Below are 18,352 nucleotides of genomic sequence, written 5' to 3'. Positions count from 1 at the left end.
TCCTCCCTTCCTCCCTCCTTTCTTCTTTCCTTCTTTCAGACTTCAGTTCCCATTATGAACTGTCCGAGAGTGACAGGAACGATTCCTATCCTACCCACATTCCTGAGGGCGAAGGAGCATTTTCAAATGCACTTCTGGGCAGATTTGGGTGGGGTGTGAAACACAAAGCCCGCTTAAGGAGCTAGTCCTCTTGATGCCATCGGTCGACCCCAAAAAATAAAATAAAATCCCATCTTTGGCCGACCAACCCCACGGGTTCAATCCTCCAGGAACTCGGCAAATAGATCCCTCCGCTTCTTCTCTGCTTGCTGGTGGCTGTCCCAGTCCCGTCGGCGTTTGAGGAAATGGGTCAAGGCAAAGTTACGGACAAGGTGGTGGCCGAAGGGGTCGTGTCGTAGCTGGGGTTCGTGCGCCGCTGGGAGGAGAGAGAGAAAGGGGGAATAAGTTTGAGGAATGACTTCAGGACACAAATAAAAGTCTCTGTAAAACGGAGAAGCTTTCTATGTTTTTTAACTCCCGTGTATCTCGGCCATGGGCCCTTTCAGAAGTCTGGCAGGGCCCTTTAAGCTATGCTGGCCAGGGAATTCTGGGAGTTGAAGTCCAAACATCTTAGAGCCCAAGGTTGAGAAACATGGTGGCAACCCTGAAGCTGACCTGAGTGAAGCCATTTTTGCCGCTTCAGTGCTGCCACACTGGAGCTGAGGGATAGGGAGGAGGGATTTGAGATAGAGGGATTTTTGTAGCCAAAACAATATATTTTCTCTTGAGAATCAAGGACATTCTCACACCTGGTCGGAAGAAGGCGGAGTGATGTCACCAGGCAACCAAACCGAACCGTGATTGGACCATGTGACTGATTGTTTTGAAAAAGTGAAAAAACTTTCACTTTTAATTTTGGTGAAAACTGCGGGAGACCCTCAGAGTCGGTTTTCACCAGATAAGTGCCAATAGGATAATTCCTAATAAAAGTAATCTTTGAAGAATTTACCCGCCTCGGAGTCTTGCTTGCGATGGATTCATTACTTGGAGCATGTCTTTAATTGAATGAACCCCTTCCACTACGCTTAAGAAGGCAAGTTTGGAACCCCATAAAAATACATCCAGGGATATAGGGACCCTGTTCCCCAAGGATAGGGAAGAGGAAGAGGGGGAGGGGGAAAGGAACGAAAGGGAAGCGAAGGGGAAAAGGAAGAGGGGGACGGGACAGGGAATGAATGGGAAGGGGAGGGAAAAGGAAAGGAAAAAGAAAGGAAAAAGAAAAAGAGAGAAAAGGAAAGGAAAGGAAGAAAAAAAGAAAAGATATAAAAAGGAAAAAAGATAGAAAAAGGAAAGAAAAGGAAGAAAGAAAAAGGAAAGGAAAATAAAAAAGGAAAAGAAGATAGAAAAAGAAAAGGAAGAGAGAAAAAGAAAAGGAAGAGAGAAAAAGGAAAGAAAGATAGGAAAAGGAAAGGAAAGGGAAAAAAGGAAAGGAAGAAAGAAAAAGGAAAAGGAAGATAGAAAAAAGAAAGGTAGGAAAAGGAAGGAAGGTAGAAAAAAGGAAGGGAAAGGAGGAGAGAAAAAGGAAAGCAAGATATGAAAAGGAAGGAAGATAGAAAAAAGGAAGGGAAAGGAAGAAAGAAAAAGGAAAGGAAGATAGAAAAAAGAAAAAGGAAGATTGAAATAAGGAAAGGAAAGGTAGAGAGAAAAAGGAAAGCAAGATATGAAAAGGAAGGAAGAGAAAAAAGAAAGGGAAAAGAAGAAAGAAAAAGGAAAAGGAAGGAAGATAGAAAAAGGACGGGAAAGGAAGATAGAAAAAGGAAAGGAAGATAGGAAAAGGAAGGAAAATAGAAATAAGGAAAGGAAGAGAGAAAAAGGAAAGCAAGATATGAAAAGGAAGGAAGATAGAAAAAAGGAAGGGAAAGGAAGATAGAAAAAGGAAAAGGAAGAAAGGAAAAGGAAGGAAGATAGAAAAAAGAAGGGAAAGGAAGATAGAAAAAGGAAGGGAAAGGAAGAGAGAGAAAGGAAGAAAAAGGAAAAGGAAGGAAGATAGAAAAAAGGAAAGGAGAGGAAGAGAGAAAAAGGAAAGGAAGATAGGAAAAGGAAGAAAGATAGAAAAAAGGAAGGGAAAAGAAGAGAGAAAAGGGAAAGGAAGAAAGATAGGAAAAGGAAAGGAAGATAGAGAAAAGGAAAGGAAAGGAAGAGAGAAAAAGGAAAGGAATAGAAGAAAGATAATAAGGGTGAGGATTAGTTGTAACTCACTTTTCTCAGGGCCGCCTCAGGGAGGCAGGGAAGAGAGAAAGAAGGAAGGAAGGAAAAAGGAAGGAGGGAGGGAGGGAAGGGGGCACAGAGGCTCCTTACCCAGCTCTTGGGCCAGCTCCCGTCTGGCTGGCAGGCTGGCTCGGCTCCAGATGGCATCCAGAACCCGGCTGCCATGCTTGGAGCAGGCGAGGGACAGGAAGTGGCCCTGAGAATCCAAAGCAAAAAACAGGAAGGGGAGGAAGAGATGGAACGGTTGTTAAAATCCAGGAATTGCTTTAAATAACGGCCGTAATGACACCCCTGCAAGGCTGTGTTCTGACCGAGGCTTCCCAAGAGCATAAAACTAATTCCTGGTCCCAACAAAAAAAACCCTTTCGTTCATTGGCTGTGAATTCTGCTCCTTCCCATCCAGCAAAGTCTTTCAAAGGAGGATTTACAGTCACAGACCTCATCTGGCTTGGAGAGCAGCCAGGCCGAGAGCTGCAAAACCTGGCAAGGAGTCTCTGAGAGTCCCAAACCAATGAAGCAAACTAATTGTCTTCTGCAAACTCCACTCCCCTTTTGCTCCTCTTTTATGTCCTATGGGAGGGGCCATTCACCATCCACCTGTGGCCTTACTCCCTGTTCTTTAGCTGTTCCCTTCGTCTGGCAGCTCTGCGCATGCGCACGCTGGAAACAGGCTCCAGCTGTACTTCTGCCTCACTGATGTCTGACTCCGAAGGCAGCCGATGACTGTCGGATGGCCCTGGCCCCCTCTCTGCTTCCGACACAGAGCCCTCGTCCGAGCCTTCCCCAGACTCCAGGACTGGCCCAGGTTCCTCCCCAACCTCCTCACTCTCCGAATCTGCGGCCAACACCGCTGGACACCGACTGGCCACAACAGGTTGATCCCACGCAACAAAACGCACACGAGTGGGCGTTATTAAACAAGCTTAACCGGCAGTCTCAAAAAGCCCAGTGCAGAATCCTCCCCTCCCCCCACCCCGGGGGGGGCCTTACCTTCAGCTGGCGCAACACTTTCCGCCTGGGCTTTTCGGAGACGGAGGGGCTGGCCAAGAGAGCATCGAAGACGTGGCTCCCGGAAGGATCGCAAGCCAACGTTACCAGGTCGGTGGGCGGCATGGCGGCCAAGCTGCGCAGCACGAGGGAAGGATCTGCGAAGTGCAGGAGGTGCTGCAATATCAGGGAGCCGTGGTAGGAGATGGCGCTCAGGGCCGGCGGTGCCGCACTTTCCTGGAGGAAAAAGAGAATCCGACAGGTGCGGCGGAATGAAGTCTGGATTCCCAGGAGGGAGGGGCCCCATTCCAGAAGACCGAGACAGCCAAATTTGTGTTCTGAACCTAGGCTTCCTCAATAAGCATGAAGTAGAGTCTTGATCCTGGCAAAATCTCTCTTATTTACACGACTGTGAATTCCTTTCATTCAGATTCCGCAAGGCTTGGCAAACAGTCTTTCAAAAGGAATGTTTATCCACACGAACCTTATCTCGCTTGGAGAGCTGCCAGATAACTAGTTTCCACACACAGGGCAAGGCAACACTTGGCACGACTGTGAATTCCTTTCATTCACAGTCCCCAAGGCTTGGCAAACAGTCTTTCAGAGGAATATTTATCCACACGAACCTTATCTCGCTTGGAGAGCTGCCAGATAACTAGTTTTCACACACAGGGCAAAGCAACACTTGGCAGAACTGAGGAATTCCTTTCATTCACGGTCCCCAAGGCTTGGCAAACAGTCTTTCAGAGGAATATTTATCCACACGAACCTTATCTCGCTTGACGAACTGCCAGACACTAGGAAAAGCGACTTATGACAGAAAAATTTGACCGATTTGGGGACCTGATCAGCACGAAGGCTGAGTAAAGGCCACACAATGTGATAACAAAGATCGTCCTTGACTTACAAAAGCTGTTATGACTGTTCAAGGACACTGGGGAAAGTGACGTATGACCGTTTTTCGCACTTACGACCGTGGCAGCCTCCTCATGGGCTTGCTTGGCCACGGACTCCGATTTCTGATGGCTAGAGTCAGGCGATCCCCTTTTGCGACCTTCTGACAAGCCAAATCCATGGGCGAGCCAGATTCGCTTAACGACCGTGTGACTGACTTAACAGCAGCGATTCGCTTAACCACAGCGGCAAGCAAAGTCGTAAAATGGGGCAAAGCTCACTTAATAACACTCTTTCACTCGTCATGAGAAATTTGGGGCTCGATTTCAGTTGTAAGGTCGAGGGCTACCTCTAGTTAGCACACCTACCTGCTCTTTCTCCTCCTCTCCAAAGTAGACCTCGTACGCCAGGACGGAGGCGAGCAGGGGGGCACAGGCCAGCTGGCGGGCAGGGGGCTCCCAACAGTGGAAGGCCTGTGCAGGGGGGGGGGGAGAAAACACCCAGCTCAACAATTTGCCGGAGAAGACGAAGCAGAAAACTAACCAGAAAACCAAGAAAAGTTTGGTTACCTCCAAGAGGAGCTGCAACACCTCCGGCTGGTGGGCGCCGCGTTTCCGGCAGGCACCGAGGAGCGCCGTGACGATGCCGAGATGCTCCAGGGCCAAGATTTGTTCCAAGCCGGGGCCCAGCTCCTGAAAAAGCCGTCCCAGCTGGGGAGATAGGATATACATGAGAAGACCCTCCTAAGAGAAGGGCCCCTTTCCCCTTCTAGACCGACAGGGATCTGTTTGATTGATCTGCAACGGTTCCTATCAGATCGCTAGCCGTTCAGGGATCATTACTGTATACCGTATTTTTCAGCGTATAAGACGCTCCAAAGTGTAAGACACACCTAGCTTTTGGGGAGGAAAAAGCAAGGGAAAAATAACTCCCTCTGCCTCCCAGCAATTTGCCACCTTGCAACAAACAGCAAACAGTACAGACAATATACATTGTGTGTAGTGTTATATTTCAGACTATACTTGTACAGATGCTGTTAAAATTGATGTGCTTTCTGGAAGTATAGTTACCGCATTTTTCAGAGTATAAGACGCACCAAGGCTTTGAAGAGGCAATTTTTTTTAAAAAAGTAGGTAGGTAGATAGAGGGATAGAGAGGGAGAGAAAGAGAGAGAAATATGGTAGGTAGGTAGGTAGGTAGGTAGGGAGAGAGAGAGAGAGAGAGAGGGAGGGAGAGAGTAGCTGCAGGAGCTCTCTGAAAGCCTCCATAAGGGTATGCACAGCCATTTTGGTGAAGGGGCGGGGCTTCGGGAGGCAAAAAAATGCTGTATTCAATGTATAAGACGCACCCAGATTTTCAGCCTCTTTTTTGAGGAAAAAGGGTGCGCCTTATACTCCGAAAAATACGGTTTTCCCTGCTATTTAAAAGAATAGCACTTTTCAAAATAATAGCACTGGACCTCTTCAGATCAAGCATTTGCAGGATTTTTAAAAGCTTCTTCATTTGGTTAAGTTGTGTAGAATAAGAATAAAGCTGTCTTTAAAAAATAAGGCTAATAATTTGAACCTTCTATAGGCATTTATAGTTATTGACTTACCTCCTTGCGCCGAACAGCCTGATTAGCACAAGGAAAAAAAAAATCTGTCTCTGCCTCCCAGCAATTTGCCTCTCACTTTCAATTTCTCCCGATCATCAGCTGTTTCAGGCTGCAGGGATTGTTATAGCCTATTGAAGCCTCCGCAAGCTCCCCGTTTGCTGCAAAGAGGTAAATTGCTGGGAGGCAGAGGCCAAAGGGCGGGGGGCTGGTGGGTGGGTCGGGCTACATTCAGTGTATAAGACGCACCCAAATTTTCACCCTCTTTTAGGGGGGAAAGGCTGCATCTTATACTCCGAAAAATACGGTAGTTTATCTTTAGCAGGATTCAATCACTTCTCTTTACATATCATATAGCACATGAAGTAAATATACAATACCAAAAGCAGGTTTTCCAATGTGAGAGTAAATGCAAGCAAAACGTAAGTTTCAGTTTCAGAGCTCAGCACAGCGGTTGAGCTAAGCCACGCCCAGGCTCCTTGCTGTCTCCTTGTTGCTCACACAGAAAATACTGTTTCAGCTTCCAAACGGCCCTCATTGGCTGACTTAGTTGCTATGCTCATTCATTGGCTGACCTTCTTACCATGAACTCTCATGCGCTGATAGTGAAACTATCACATATTCCTCCCTCCTCCTATTTCCCCCACAATAACGGACGGAGACCGACTAGAAACCAAGGTCATATCTTGTTCTCTACACCTCTGCACCTGACCGGAACTGGATGGGTGGAAGCTGCCAGCGTGGCAGTGGATGATGGGACCATGGGATGGACTTGTGGGTGTGGGGGCAAGATCATGAACTTTCAACTGGGTGGGAAAACCCGGGAAGCTTTCAGATTCGGGTTTTCACAGATGTGCCAACATGTCTGTCTTAATAAATTGGAACTTTGAGGAATCCTTTGCATACTTGGGGTCAAAGTTACCCAGCTGCTTTCATACCAAGGTGGGACTAGAACTCACTGTCTCCTAGTGTTTGTTCCACAGTCACCCAGTCAGCTTTCATACTTAAGGTGGGACTAGAATTCACCGTGTCCTAGAGATTGACCCATAATCACTCAACTAGTTTCCATGATAGGTTCGGACTAGAACTCCCCATCTCCTGGTGATTGGCCCAAAGTCACACAGCCCAGCTTTCATACCTAAGGTGGGACTAGAACTCACCGTCTCCTAGTGATTGATCCAGTCACCCAGCCAGCTTTCATACCTAAGGCAGAACTAGAACTCACCGTCTCCTAGTGATTGATCCAGTCACCCAGCCAGCTTTCATACGTAAGGCAGAACTAGAACTCACCATCTCCTAGCCAGCTTTCATGACTAGGGTAAGACTAGAACTCACCAACTCCTAGTGATTGGCCTACAGTCACCTAGCCAGCTTTCATACCTAAGTCAGAACTAGAACTCACCGTCTCCTAGTGCCCATGATCACCGAACTAGTTTTCCACAACTAGGATGGGACTAGAACTCCCCATCTCCCAGTGATTGGCCCAAAGCCACCCAGCCAGCTTCCACGCCTGAACCAAACTAGAACTCACCATCTCCTGGCTTCTAGCCTGCGGCCATACCAGTCCCTTCCACCATTCCTGACGGAGGAACCAAAATCTCTCCCTGCCCCTTCGAAGCCTTAACCAGGTCTGTCCCTTCTTAGCTTTTCAAGCGCAACCAAAAATCGACACCCCGCTTTAAGCCAGCTGGGAGCCCCACACACACACAAACACACACACCCCTTACCAGTTTCCGCGAGGCGGCCTGGATGAGCCGTTGCAAAGTGAAGTTGGCCACTTTGTGAGCTGACAAGGCGCGCAGCTGTCCCTTCACGTGAGCCTTGTAGAAGGAGCGCAGCACCTTCGCATCCGACACCTCCAACACCTTGTCCAGTACCCGGCTGCAGGTCGCGTCCTTCAGGAACACCAGGAGGCTGCTGAGCGGGGGGGACGACGGGGGGGGGGACAAGAAGACAAGGGCAGGAATGCACTTCCATTGCCGTCACGCACAATCACACTTGCTGGAAATCTCCAAAGCCAACGCAATGGGTAGAAAAAAGCTAAAAACGCAAGGATTTTCCTCAATTTTTTGTTGTTGTTAGTTGTGTCCGACCCATCGCGACCCCATGGACAACGTTCCTCCAGGCCTTCCTGTCCTCTACCATCCTCCGGAGTCCACTGAAGCTCACGCCGGCTGCTTCGGTGACTCCATCCAGCCCGTGACCTGACAAATGCACGCCCGACAACAGCACGCCGACAAAACCGTGGCGATAAAACTGTGACATCGACAGCGCGCCCACAAAGCCGTGGCGACAAAAGGGTGGCGACAGAAGCGCGATTACGGTTAAGGTAAGGGTTAGGATAAGGGTAAGGGTTAGGTTCAGGATTAGGTTTAGGGTTACCTTTAGGGTTAGGTTTAGAGCGCGCTTCTGTTGGCGCGCTGTTGTCGGTGCGCTTCTGTGCTCATTCGTCGGCGTGATTTCAAACTCGTGGTTTTTTTCCCCGCAATTTCATCGGCGCGCTTTTGTCCAGCGCGCATTTGTCGGTGAACCCATCCAGCCACCTCCTTCTCTGTCGTCCCCTCTTCTTCCGCCCTCAATATTTCCCAGCATTAGGCTCTTCTCCAGGGAGTCCTTCCTTCTCATTAGGTGGCCAAAGTATTTGATTTTTAAAATGGTATTTATTACATTTTCCGACATTTAACCCCCCACACACACACACACACATACACAATTTCACTTGTGACAGCTTTTCCATATCGGTATACATATTTTCCGTCTCAATCCTATTTGCAAAAAATCCTATCTCTATATCACTATCCTAAGCTATGGCCTTTATTGAAATACTCTCTATATATTATACTTTTACCCTTTACACCTTAAGTTTTAAGTTTACTCTCAAGCCAGGAGTACCATCTACCGTATTTTTCAGAGTGTAAGACGCACCAAGATTTTGAAGAGGTGAATTTTTTTAAAAAAAGGTTTTGCATTGTGCAGATCTCCCCAAAACGGGCCGTTTTTTGCAAAAACGGGCCCTCTTTTTGCAAAAACGGGCCGTTTTTTGGGAGATCTGCACAATGCAAAAACTTTTTTTTAAAAATTCGCCTCTTCAAAATTATTATTTTTTTTTTCAAAAAAAGGGCATGAATAGCCTGTAGGAGGCTTGTAAAGTGCTCGGGGGGGGGGGGGGCAAAAATGAGCAAATAACGGCCCATTTTTCGCTCATTTCTGCCCTCCCCAGCCCCCCCTGGAGCACCCCGCAAGCCTCCTAAAGGCAATGCACGGCCATTTTGGTGAAGGGACGGGGTTTCGGGAGGCAAAAAATGCTGTATTCAGTGTATAAGACGCACCCAGATTTTCAGCCTCTTTTTTGAGGGAAAAAGGTGCGTCTTATACTCCGAAAAATACGGTATTCCAAATTTGATAATACTCCATTTCTTCCTTCTCCTTCATTTCCGTAGACAGTCTATCCATTTCTGCACATTCATAGATTTTCCTTGTTATAATCCGTGACCCAACAAATGTGCGCCCGACAACAGCGCGCCCGACAAAAATGCAGCGATAAAACCACGTCGACAGCGCGCCCATAAAGGCGCGTCGACAAAAGAGTGCCGACAGAAGCGCGATTATGGTTAAGGTAAGGATTAGGATTAGTGTTAGTGTTAGGTTTAGAGTGCGCTTCTGTCGGCGCGCTGTTGTCGGCGCGCTTCTGCGCTCATTCGTCGGCGCAATTTCGAACTCACGTTTTTTCCCCAGCGGTTTTGTTGGCGCGCTTTTGTCGAGCGCGCATTTGTCCGTGAACCCTTATAATCGGCTCTGGGGAGATATCTATTTGTTTCCAGTTCTATGCTCGTACAATTTTAATACGTGTAATATTATATATTATAATTTTTTTCCCTCCATTTCCCCATCAAAGATTCCCAGGAGAAACAATTCCGGCTTCAGCTCTATCCTTCGCTCAATTATCTCTTCCAGCCATTTCCTTATCTTGCGCCAATATTTTCCAACTTCAGGGCAGGTCCACCACATATGGGAGAACTTTCCCTGCTTATAACCCATAGCTCCAACACTCCGGCGATCGGTTTGGAGCCCAGGAAAATCTGTCACTACCTCCATTTCTTCCCCCATCTATTTGCCAGGAATTGAGAGGGCCAGATGCCATGATCTTAGTTTCCTTCCTGTTGAGTTTCAAGCCCACTTTTGCACTCTCCTCCGTCACCCGCGTCAAGAGGCTCTTTAGCTCCTCTTCGCTTTTGGCCATTCCTCACCTCAACTGACCACAACTCGCAGAATTTCCATGGCTAAACAAGGCGGGATTTTTAAGAACTTTCCCCCAAGGCAGTTCAGCAAATCGCTGCCATCGTTAAGCGAATCGGGAGGTCGTTAAGCGAATCCGGCTTCCTAAATGGACTTTGCTAGTCAGAAGGCGGCTGGGAAGGTCTGAAATGGTGATCGCGTGACCCTGGGATCAAATTTGATCGTGTTACTGTGTGGATGCTGGAAGGGTCACAAGTGCGAGGACTGGTCGTAAGTCGGTTTTTTCATTCTTTGTAACCCTCGAACGATTGCTAATTGAATTGTCTTAAGTCGAAGGTTTTAATGCTAAGTTGTGTCGAGAATGTGGGGCTCGCTAATACAATATTTCTTATATGGGTAATCCTCGAGTTACGGCCACAAGTGAGATCCAAATTTATGTCGCTAAGTGAAACATTTTAGGTGAGTTTTGCCCCATTTTACGACCTTTCTCGCCACAGTTGTTAAGCGAACCACTGCAGCTGTTTAGTGACACGGTTGTTAAGTGAATCTAATTTCCCCGTTGACTTGGCTTGTCAGGTTACACAACCCCTGGACACTGCAATCGTCATAAAAATGAGTCAGTTGCCAAGAATTTTGATCGTGACCACAGGGATGCTACAATGGTCGTTAAGTGTGAACAACAGTCCTAAGTCACTTTTTTTCAGTGCCGTTGCAAATTTAAATGGTCACTAAATGGACTTTTGTAAGGCCACCTGCAGTTCACCACTGTAAAGGCAGATGGACTTCAACTCCCAGAATTCCCCAGCCAGCCTTTTGCAGTGACTCCTCCCACCAATCCCCGCCTCCCCAAACCATTCCTACCAATCCAACTGCCTACCTTTGCTCAGCAGCCGGGTTACAGCTGCTCAGGTAGCCAATCAAGGACCGGCAGAGCTCAGCACACTCTTCAGGCAGCTTCCTGTGCAGGATCTCCAGCGCCACCTGCAGGCAGAGGCTGAAACATTTGTTGGTGATGAAATCTAGAGGGAAAACAGGTTTAGTTTAATAGCAATAGCAGTAGACTTATATACCGCTTCATAGGGCTTTCAGCCCTCTCTAAGCGGTTTACAGAGAGTCAGCATATTGCCCCCAACAATCTGGGTCCTAATTTTACCCACCTCGGAAGGATGGAAGGCTGAGTCAACCCTGAGCCGGTGAGATTTGAACCGCTGAACTGCTGATCTAGCAGTAGCCTGCAGTGCTGCATTTAACCACTGCGCCACCTTGGCTCCTTGGTTAAAGGTAGGTTAAAGGTAGGATCTTGGTTAAAGGTAGGATCTTGGTTAAAGTCAGATCAGAAAGGGTATATAAAGGAAGGATATATATAAATGTATCATCATCATATTTTAACGACTCCAGAATCCCTTGCTGAGTGAAGTCTGGGCAACTGAATGGAGGCACCAGAGTGTTTTTAATGGCCGGATGCTTTTCCCTGTTGCCAATGCGGAGTTTTGTTCAGTAGATATATTCTCATCGTGCCCAGAGGATCGAATTCACAGCCTCCTGATTGTGAGGCAAAAGCTCCACCTCTATATATGACCTTCCCAAGCTCACACTTTCCCATTCACAGGCATACAGGTTCTCCTCACTTAATGACCATTCCCTTAATGACTTTTTCAAGTTACGACAGATCCATAAAAAAATACTAAGACCTCAAATTTATGACTGCCACCCCCAACCCTGTGGTTATGTGATCACAGTAACCGACCCCATAAAAGGTACTTACAACCCATCCTCAAAGTTATGACTGTCCCCCATTTCAGGCATGCAACCAGTTCATATTTACAACGGCTAGCAAAGTCCGAGTCCCGTGATCCCAATTTGCAACATTTTTTGCTAGAGTGCAGCAAAAAACACCCATTCATAAAAGGGATTCACTCAGCGACCACCTGATTCACTTAACGACGGCCGTGAGTCATTTGATTGTCATAAAAATGGCCGTAAAATTGAGTCAGCTCCTATGGAGACCCGCAAAACAACTTCAACTACTTATCGCGGAAATTCCACGCTCGCTTGCTGTTGTTAAATAAGGACTGTCTGTATTCGCTGGAAAGCAGTGCAAGACTGCCGTTCCTCCACCTGCCCAGCAGATGGCAGCATCTCACCTGCAATTTGCTCCTGGAAGCAGCCTTTGAATTCCCGTAGGAGGGAAAGGAAACTGGCGGGGACTTCGAATACCGCTGGTCCTTCACTCCCCACCTTCGAACTCTTGGCCTGGGGACGAAGAGACCCTAAGATGGTGGAAAGGGGGCAGAAAAGGGGAAGGGGTGAATTAGACGCCCTGATTTTCCTGCAAGGAAAAGATTAACTTGGTCTAAACCCCTGGCAAAATATGGCATTAACCAGGGTATCCAACAATCTTGGCAACTTTAAGACTTGGCTGGTTGAGGAATTCTGGGAGTTGAAATCCACAGGTTGAGGACATCATACATTGAGTTGAGGATTTCAAATGCGGAGTTATTTGTAAATATAATAAAGGTGGGATACAAATAAATAAAATAAAATAAAAATAAAACAAAGTAAAATAATACAAATAAATTAAAATTAAATAATGTAATATAAAAATATTTTAAAAATAAAACAATAATAAAAAATAAAATAAGTAAAATAAAACAAAATCAATGAAATCAAAATTAAAAGAAAACAATAAAATGAATAAAATAAAACAAAATCAATGAAATCAAAATTAAAAGAAAAAAATAAAATAATATACTAAATAATAATAATAAATAAAAAACCAAAATTTATTAAAATATAAAAATAAACAAAATAAAAAATAAATAAATTAAAAAAACAAAACATAAAATTAAAAATAATAAAGAAAATATAAAATAAATGAATAAAACAAAAAATAACTATAAATAAAACAAAAATAAGTAAAATAAAAAAATAAGCTAAATAAATAAAAATAAAAAACAAAACATAAATAAAACAAGATTAAAAATAATAAAGAAAATATAAAATAAATGAATAAAACAAAAAATAGCTATAATTAAAAAAAAAATAAGTAAAATAAAAAATAAAATAAGCTAAATAAATAAATAAAAAAACATAAATAAAACATAATATTAAAAATAATAAAGAAAATATAAAATAAAACAAAACATAACTATAAATAAAACAAAAATAAATAAGGAAAATAAAATGAAATAAACAAAATAAAATAAAAAATAAAATAAATAAAAAATAAGGAAAATAAAATAAAAAATAATAAAATACAATGAAATAAACAAAAAATAATAAAAAATAATAAAAAAGAAAAAACAACAAAATAAAATAAACAAAACAAAACATACAACAATAAATTAAATTAAACAATAAATAAAAGAAGCAAAATAAAATGAAGTAAATAAAAAAGGTAAAATAAAATAAAAAAGAATAAAATGAATAAAAATGAATAAAATGAATAAAATAATAAAACGAATAAAAACAAAAATGAATAAAATCATAAATAATAAAATGAATAAAATAATGCAATAAATAAAAAATAAAATAAAAAAATAATAAAACAAAACAAAAACACAATAAAATAAAAATCAAGGAACATGCCAGGGGAGGGGGGCACGGGGGGGGGGGCATTAACCCAGGTCTCATCGTTCTCCCACACTGGATCTCAACCGATGGGCAAGTGGGCAATGGCTTCCACCCCCTCCCCAAACTCCCATCCCAAGATAGGGGACGCGCTCAATGGCCGTGACTCACCTGAGCCCGGGAGCCCCCGTCCCCCGTCCGACCCGACGCGGGCCCCTCCCAGGACCTGCAGCAGAGTCCGCACCACAAAGCTGGCATGGGCGTCCAGTGCGAAAGTCGCCAGCTCGTCCCGAAGACCCTTCCCCAGATCCAGGAGGAGCTCTTCCAGCGCCTGGGCCTCCTCGTCCCCTCCCGAAATCAGCAGGGGGGCCCTCCACAGGGCCGCTTCCAGGATGTGGGCGCCGCAGGGGTGGCAGGCGACCGGGCGCAGAGAGGGGAGGAGCGCCCGGAGTAGAGGCTCCAAGCTGGCCCCCGAGGCGGACGGCAGCAGCGCCTGGAGGAACAGCGACCCGGAGGCATCCAGAGCCAGCGGCAGCGCCACATCCGTGGCCTCCGTCAGGACGTTGCTCACAAACAGACCTGTGGGGGACAACATAACGGCCATTAACGGGAGTCCTCGACTTACGACCACAAGTGGGAGCACAGTTTCCCTTGCGAATAGGGTGATTGTGACAAAATGGTTGCCATTTTGCAAACTTTTTCGTCAGGGTTGTTAAGCGAATCATCAAAGTCGTTAAGTGAAACATGCAGTCATTAAGCAAATCCGGCTTTTCTCCCATTGATTTTACTCATCAGAAGCCATCTGGGAAGGCCGCAAATGCCGATCGCAGGATGCTCAATCCGATAGTCCTCGACTTACAACACTTCTGTTTAGTGACCGTTCACGTTACAACGGCGCTGGAAAAAGCAATTTATGCCCGTTTTTCAGTTAAGACCTTAGCAGCCTCCCCGTGATCGTGTGATCATGCGTGCAACTGACTTGTATTTATGACGGCGTCCCACAACCACGTGACTAACTGATCAACTCCAGTGATGCACTTAATGGTGGCGAAAACGGTTGTAAAAGGAGACAAAGCTCCTTTCACAAATGTCTCCCTTAATAACAGAAATTTGGGACTCAACTGTGGTCGTATGTTGAGGACTAGCTGTACATGACAGTTGGCAAACTCTCAAATTTTGATCATGGTGGGATGGTGGGAATGCCACACAACAGTCGTAAGTGTGAGGAGCAGCAGTAAATCGCCTTTTCAGTCTTTCGGATGGTCGCTAAATGAACCGTTGTAAGTCAAGGACCGCCTGTACCATTTGGTTCAGGGTTTCTCAGCCTTGGGAGAGCCGAAGATGGGTAGACGTCAATTCCCAGAATTCCTTGCAACACCTCCCATCTTCCCAGATTACTGAATTCCAATGGACCAGATTGTGGCCTGGTACTCCTCATTTTATGACCGATTACTTACCCACCGTTTGAAGTTATAGCAGACTTCCATGGGGATAGTTATGCCCCATATTGGAAGGTCCAATGGCTGCCCCTCGTGGTCACATGACAATTACCGCCACTTGCCCATTTGATTGCTTATAAATCACACGCCCTCATTTTACCGCCATGGTCGGACCAGCTCATAGCGACCCCACGGATTCACTTAACGACCACAGCAAATCAGCTCCTAAAATTGACTCGGTCACATGGATGGCCCAAGTTACGAACGTCACGCGTTGGCGACGCTGATGGGCCGGGGTCCATTACGGTCGTTAACATGAGGATTTCTTCTACAAAGTGCTTTAGGGTCTCCCCTAAAATAAACCCAAAAAATTACTTTTCTCCTCGTCGGAGGCAAAACCAGACTTGAAGGTTTCGTGCGCCTGGCGGAAATAATCCGCCACCGCCGGCTCCAATTTGACACCGCCTCCTCCTCCTTTGATCTCCTCGGGGTCTCCTTTCCCAGGCTTAGCAACAGGCGAGCCCCATCGTTTTTTCTTCCGCTCTTGGCTGCTTTTCGCTGTTTTCTGGCGGTGGACAGGGGGTCCCATCCTTCTGAACAGCTTCGCCTGCCAGCCTTCGAGGGGGAAATGGAGGAGATTAGCAAGAAGGAAAGGAGTCACTTTGTGGGCCACGAGCGTATAAATTCAATAAACGGATTTTAAAAACATATTAACGCAATAAACATAAAACACAAAGATTTAAAAACAAGGGTGTTGCAGAGGGATGGGAAATATTCAGCAGGAGGTCCGTTTGCTGTTAACAAGACCAGGGAGGGGGGAAAAAAAAAACAGGTTAAAATCCTCTTGCAGTGGCAATCTCGCTGAGCCCACCTCACAGGGCTGTTGTGAGGATGAAATGGGCAAAAGGAAGAGCAAGTTAAGTGTTTGTTTGACACCTCAACGCAATACATTTTGGACGTCGATATTTCTGATACATCCCATGATCAACGTCATAGGGGCCTACCTTCCATATAGCCTTATCTAATACAGATAACATTATACAATATGCTATACTTACATTCACATGGGTTCATGGTATGCATGCATTGTATGTATTTAGCCAGTTTAGTCAAGACTAATGATTGAGGGTGTATTAGCAGTTTGATATATCAAACATGGTCACCACGATGTAGAAAAAGATGTGGAGACTCTAGAAAGAGTGCAGAGAAGAGCAACAAAGAGGATGAGGGGACTGGAGGCTGAAACATAGGAAGAACGGTTGCAGGAACTGGATATGTCTAGTTTAATAGAAAGAAGGACCAGGGGAGACATGATAGGAGTCTTCCAATATCTCAGGGGTTGCCACAAGGAAGAGGGAGTCAAATTATTCTCCAAGGCTCCTGAGGGTAGGACAAGAAGCAATGGGTGGAAACTAATCAAGGAGAGAAGCAACTTAGAACTCAGGAGAAATTTCCTGACAGTGAGAACAATGAATCAGTGGAACAGAAGTTGCCTCCAGAAGTTGTGAAAGCCCCAACACTGGAAGTCTTTAAGAAGATGTTGGAGAGCCATTTGTCTGAAACGGTATACGGTTTCCTGCCTAGGCAGGGGGTTGGACTAGAAGACCTCCAAGGTCCCTTCCAACTCTGCTATTGTATTTGTATTATTGTAACATGGACTTACAATGTTTATTAACATTTCACCTAAATTAATAACCATAAAATGTGCATGTATGTGTGTATATATGTATATGTGCATATATGTATGTATGTATGTGTGTGTGTGTTTTTATTTGTGCTGATAAATAAATAAAGGGAGACTAGTATAGATCTATTTCAAGCTATTTAGCTCTTGAAATAGATCTATACTAGTCTCCCTTTATTTATTTATCAGCACAAATAAAAACACAAATATAACAAAAGGCAACAGTAAAAATATTGGGTTTCTGTCATGATGGACTCTTGTGACGAGCCGATTGACAGATGTTGGAGGCAGTTAGCTTCCTCCCATAGTTGGGGCTTACCAGGGGTTGTGAGACACACACACACACACACACACACACACACACACACACACACACACATATATATATATATATATATTTAGCTGATAAGGAGTCGAACTCTGTGGCTTAATGGTTAACACATCTGCCTAAGATGTAATACAGCCCAGGTTCGATTCCCAGTAAGGGTATGGCTAGCTGATGAGAGCTAAATAGCTTGAAATAGATCTATACTAGTCTCCCTTTATTTATTTATCAGCACAAATACAACACGTATATATGTATATATGTCGATAGCACTGTCTAACGGAGTGAGCTCCCGCGACTTGTCCCAACTTCTGCCAACCTAGCCGTTTGAAAGCATGTAAAAAAATGCAAGTTGTGTGTGCATATGTGTGTGTTCAATTTATAATGCACAATTTCACTATAACAGTATAAAATCAATGTAAAGGGAGGGAGGGGGGGCTTTCCCCTTCAAAGGCAACCTCCAAAATTCCAAAACCAGTTCAGGCTGCCAAGGGTTTGACCCTTGACCCCCTGCCAAGGGTTTGATCCTTGACCCCCTGCCAAGGGTTTGACCCTTGACCCCCTGCCAAGGGTCAAAGGGCATAAAATACCCCCCAAAAAAATACCCCAGACCTTCTGCATCCACCCCCAGCCACAAAAAGCAGCCAATCGCGGCCAACGAGAGAGATAGAGTGGGGGGGACACCCCCAAGGAGGCCCTGCTGCTTCAAACCTCCTGGCCGCTTCACCGGTTGCACTTCTGCCTGGATTCTCCGGGAAGCCCCCAACCTTGCAGGGAAGGGAAGAGAAGTCGGGGGGGGGGGGAAACAGAATATTGCAGACACTTACAGGCTCAAAAGTCTGCGCTGGCTGCCTCTGCTCCTGCTGGATCGCAACGGGATCGCGTGCAAAACCGATCACAGGATCGCGCATCTCCCACCCGGCGGCAACCCCCCCCCCTTTTTTTTTTTTTTTTTTTGCAAGCCCGGGCAGCACGCGGACCGACGGGCTCCTCCGCGCCTGCGCCGGACTCTCGTAGGCCACGCCCCCTCCTCCCGGAAGCAGCTTTGCCACGCTGCCTCCCGGCCTGCCCCCCCGCGCCGACGGAGCCATCAGCGCCGGCCTCTCCTCCCAGAAAGCATTGCGCCCGTGACGTCACCCTTCCGTTCGCCTCATTGGCTCGTTCGTTCATTGCGTCACTGATTCATTCAGTCATTCATTCCTTGTGAATGGGGAGGTCCGGGTGGTTTTTGAATGACCGAATGAAGACGGGGAAAATGGGAGGGGGGGATTTCTTGGAATTCTCTGTGCTAGCATTGCACGAAGTGGGAGTGGATTGAGTATCATACCCATCTTCCCCAGCCAAAGGACAAGAACAGGGATAGGGATAGCATTGGG

The 18,352-nt window shown here is 45.8% G+C and overlaps 1 protein-coding gene across 1 annotated transcript; it reads right to left on the bottom strand.

Annotated features, from left to right (window-relative positions):
• Positions 1–21: 21 nt before the first annotated feature.
• On the bottom strand, positions 22–17,905 carry NOP9 (NOP9 nucleolar protein). The gene is made up of 11 exons (XM_032237915.1): positions 17,804–17,905; positions 15,343–15,582; positions 13,700–14,107; positions 12,103–12,228; positions 10,836–10,977; positions 7,450–7,639; positions 4,698–4,838; positions 4,497–4,601; positions 3,238–3,471; positions 2,338–2,443; positions 22–415 (listed from the first exon to the last, which is right to left on the bottom strand). The coding sequence occupies exons 2-11, from the start codon at positions 15,554–15,556 to the stop codon at positions 258–260; spliced, it is 1,824 nt and encodes a 607-aa protein (XP_032093806.1). The 5' UTR covers positions 15,557–15,582; positions 17,804–17,905; the 3' UTR covers positions 22–257.
• Positions 17,906–18,352: the final 447 nt, after the last annotated feature.

The sequence above is a fragment of the Thamnophis elegans genome, chromosome Z, assembly GCF_009769535.1.
Source record: "Thamnophis elegans isolate rThaEle1 chromosome Z, rThaEle1.pri, whole genome shotgun sequence".
In the NCBI taxonomy this organism is placed as follows: Eukaryota; Metazoa; Chordata; class Lepidosauria; order Squamata; family Colubridae; genus Thamnophis; species Thamnophis elegans.
This window is presented reverse-complemented; position numbering and strand designations above follow the sequence as displayed.

What these genes read in the sequence shown, in the direction of transcription:
- NOP9 (XM_032237915.1), bottom strand. Translation starts at nt 15,556, where the DNA reads ATGGGACCCCCTGTCCACCGCCAGAAAACAGCGAAAAGCAGCCAAGAG. An exon ending in TGCCTCCGACGAGGAGAAAA is followed by an intron (nt 14,108 to 15,342) that starts GTAATTTTTTGG and finishes TGTCCCCCACAG; the next exon opens with GTCTGTTTGTGAGCAACGTC. An exon ending in ACGGGGGCTCCCGGGCTCAG is followed by an intron (nt 12,229 to 13,699) that starts GTGAGTCACGGC and finishes CCACCATCTTAG; the next exon opens with GGTCTCTTCGTCCCCAGGCC.